The sequence below is a fragment of the Oryza glaberrima genome, chromosome 11, assembly GCF_000147395.1.
Source record: "Oryza glaberrima chromosome 11, OglaRS2, whole genome shotgun sequence".
Classification (NCBI taxonomy): Eukaryota; Viridiplantae; Streptophyta; class Magnoliopsida; order Poales; family Poaceae; genus Oryza; species Oryza glaberrima.
Window position 1 is genome coordinate 2,643,451 of NC_068336.1, and position 3,148 is coordinate 2,646,598.

The following is a 3,148-nucleotide window of genomic DNA, read 5'->3' on the forward strand; positions in this document are numbered from 1 at the left end:
TGACGATTATGTAATTTGGCGATAAGATGAGAGACTTCATATGTACTTTTTTTTCCTCATTAAGCCGCAGTCACGTTCTGGCCCAATTACGTTCACGGTTCACCGCATTAAGATCTGGCTATTGGAGAGTTTTACAACTTATACATAATACAAGGGAACTCAATACTTTACAGGTTCTGCCTAATTTCAGAAAATTATGTGTTCACCAGATTTAAGATTTTTCTTTTTCTGAAGACATTAAGATTTTTTTTCCTAATTAAGCCGCAGTCACGTTCTGGCCCAATTACGTTCACGGTTCACCACATTAAGAGCTGGATATTGGAGAGTTTTACAACTTATACATAATACAAGGGAACTCAATACTTTACAGATTCTGCCTAATTTCAGAAAATTATTTGTTCACCAGATTTAAGATTTTTCTTTTTCTGAATACATTAAGATTTTTCTTGGGATAAAGATAAGGGAGAGATGCTATTTAGTTTCTGGAGGGCAAAAATTAGTAATCCCTATTTCCAGTAGGGTGATTGACAGGTGGGTCCATCCCCTCACATGCCAGGCACCGGAGAGACAATACAGCGCCCCCCCAATGGAAATGCCCAAAAACAATAAGACGACCCCGTCGATCCATCGATAAATTAATTTTCAGAATTGATCCGGCAGCTCGATCGCCATGTTGCGGTGCGACGGCGACCGCGTGGTCATCGTCGGCGGCGGCATCGCCGGCGCCCTCCTCGCCAAGACGCTCCAGAACCACGCCGACGTCGTGCTCATCGACCCGTACGTGGCCGCCCGCCATTTTCTTTCTTCTTCTTCTCCTTTCATTCAAGAAGGTGCAGGGTGGCTAGGCTAGCTGCAACGATCATCAATGGCGGAGCAATGCAGGAAGGAGTACTTCGAGATCCCGTGGGCGAACCTGCGCGCGAAGATGGATCCGGCGGCGGTGGCGCGCACGGTGATCCCGCACTCGGAGTACCTGACGCAGGCGAAGGTGGTGACGGCGGCGGCGGTCGGCGTGGACGACTCCGTGGTGCTCACCTCCGCCGGCGGCGCCGTCGGCTACGACTTCCTCGTCGTCGCCACGGGCCGCGAGTGCAGCCGCCCCCAGAAGCGGGAGGACCGGCTGCAGATGTTCGAGCACGACAAGGCGCGGATCGCATCGGCGGGGTCCGTCCTCGTCGTCGGCGGCGGGCCCATCGGCGTGGAGCTCGCGGCGGAGATCGTCATGGCGAGCCCCGAGAAGCGCGTCACCCTCGTCCACGGCGGGCCTCGCCTGCTCACGGTGATGGGCGAGAAGGCGTCCGCCAAGGCCCTCGAGTGGCTCCGCTCCAAGAACGTCACCGTCCTGCTCGACCAGACCGTCGACCTCGCAGCCGCCGCCGCCGGCGCCAACACGGACGACAAGGTGTTCACGACGTCCGCCGGCGAGACGGTCGCCGCCGACTGCCACTTCGTGTGCACGGGTCGCCCCGTGGCGTCCGGGTGGCTGCGGGAGTCGTTCCTCGGCGAGCACGTCGGCGGGGACGGGAAGGTGGCGGTGGACGAGCACCTGCGGGTGGGCGGGCTGAGGAACGTGTTCGCCATCGGCGACATCACGGACGTGCCGGAGGCGAAGCAGGGGTACCTGGCGCAGCGGCACGCCATGGTGGTGTCGCGCAACCTGCGGCTGCTGGTGAAGGCCGGCGGCGGCGACGGCGGCGGCAGCAGCAAGGAGCGGAAGCTGCACCGGTACAAGGCGTCCAAGGCGGCCATCACCGTCACGCTCGGCCGCCGCGACGCGCTCGCCGAGCTGCCGTTCATGACGGTGATCGGCCACCTCCCCGGCGTGATCAAGCCCCGGGATTACTTCATCGCGCGGACGCGAAGGATGATGGGGCTCAGGACGGGCGCGCGCTATGATCAATCCATGTTTCGCATCTGAGAATTTTTGGATTGGATGCACGCCATCCGAGGCGATCCGACGGTCCCAGTGTGTTTTTAGTCATTTGGGTTACAATGCAACATACATACATACATACATACATACATACATATATATATATATACATACATACATATATATATATATACATACATATATATATATATATATACATACATATATATATATATATATATATATATATATATATATATATATATATATATATATGGCAACATATCCTATGCACACAGGCCCTCACGTGTACACACATGCACACCAACTAAAAAATGTCACCAAAAAATCTAGAAAAAATCATACACATACTTTCAATTGTATTACACCTAGAGTTAAAATCTTAACGTCAAATTCATTATATTTTAGCCGTAACAAAAAAAAAACAAAAAATCTGACAGTTTTAAGGTTGCAATTTTGCCAGAATTTTATCTTTTTTTTATTCTCTATGTAGAATGAATTTGAAGATGCGACTTTGCATGTAGATGTAATACTATTGAAAGTACATGTATGAATTTTACTAGAATTTTTTGTGATAATTTTTAGTTGGTGTACACGGTGTGTACACGCGAGGGGCTATGTGCATAGGATACGCTCCCTATATATATATATATATATATATATATATATATATATATATATATATATATATATATATATTTTATATACATGAATTTGGACTGCCTCGTCTAGCACAAACTTTGCTCAATTTTGATCAGATCGGCTGATATGTATGGGTAATTGGTTTTTGTTTATTGTCCTATACTAAAGAATATCATTTGTAGACCTCATGAAACTATTTCCACTATGCCATTTGCAGTTTTGTCCCACAGCTAAAATGATTTCGAGTAGTGCTAACGTAAAAAGAAATGAAGGTATATATCAAAAAGACCTAGTATCATTGATTATGCATAAAATTCCAACAGCCATCTCAAGGCTCTAGATGGGACTCATTGATAATGGTGAATGCAAAGATTTTGATGCAAGGGATGCGCTGGGATGAGGGGTTCAATGTGAGAAGCAGGTGTTTGTGTGGGGGTCGATTGCTTGGGTTGGGGCAAAGGGGGAAGAGACTATAAGAAGTTACAAAAATCGAGAAAAATGAAAATAGCAACACTAAAACGAGGAGGTGAATTGTCTAATATAACCATGGGAAGAGGATGTTTCATGGGCTGTTTGGATCAGGGACTAAAGTTTTAGTCCTTGTCACAATGT

At 48.2% G+C, this 3,148-nt stretch overlaps 1 protein-coding gene across 1 annotated transcript; it reads left to right on the forward strand.

Moving 5' to 3' along the window:
• The first annotated feature begins 503 nt into the window (after positions 1–503).
• Positions 504–2,022, forward strand: LOC127755372 (uncharacterized). The gene is made up of 2 exons (XM_052281028.1): positions 504–777; positions 883–2,022. The coding sequence occupies exons 1-2, from the start codon at positions 671–673 to the stop codon at positions 1,916–1,918; spliced, it is 1,143 nt and encodes a 380-aa protein (XP_052136988.1). The 5' UTR covers positions 504–670; the 3' UTR covers positions 1,919–2,022.
• The last annotated feature ends 1,126 nt before the right edge of the window (positions 2,023–3,148 follow it).

Coding starts and splice junctions, on each gene's coding strand:
- LOC127755372 (XM_052281028.1), top strand. CDS start 671: ATGTTGCGGTGCGACGGCGACCGCGTGGTCATCGTCGGCGGCGGCATC. Junction 778..882: donor GACGTCGTGCTCATCGACCC/GTACGTGGCCGC, acceptor GGAGCAATGCAG/GAAGGAGTACTTCGAGATCC.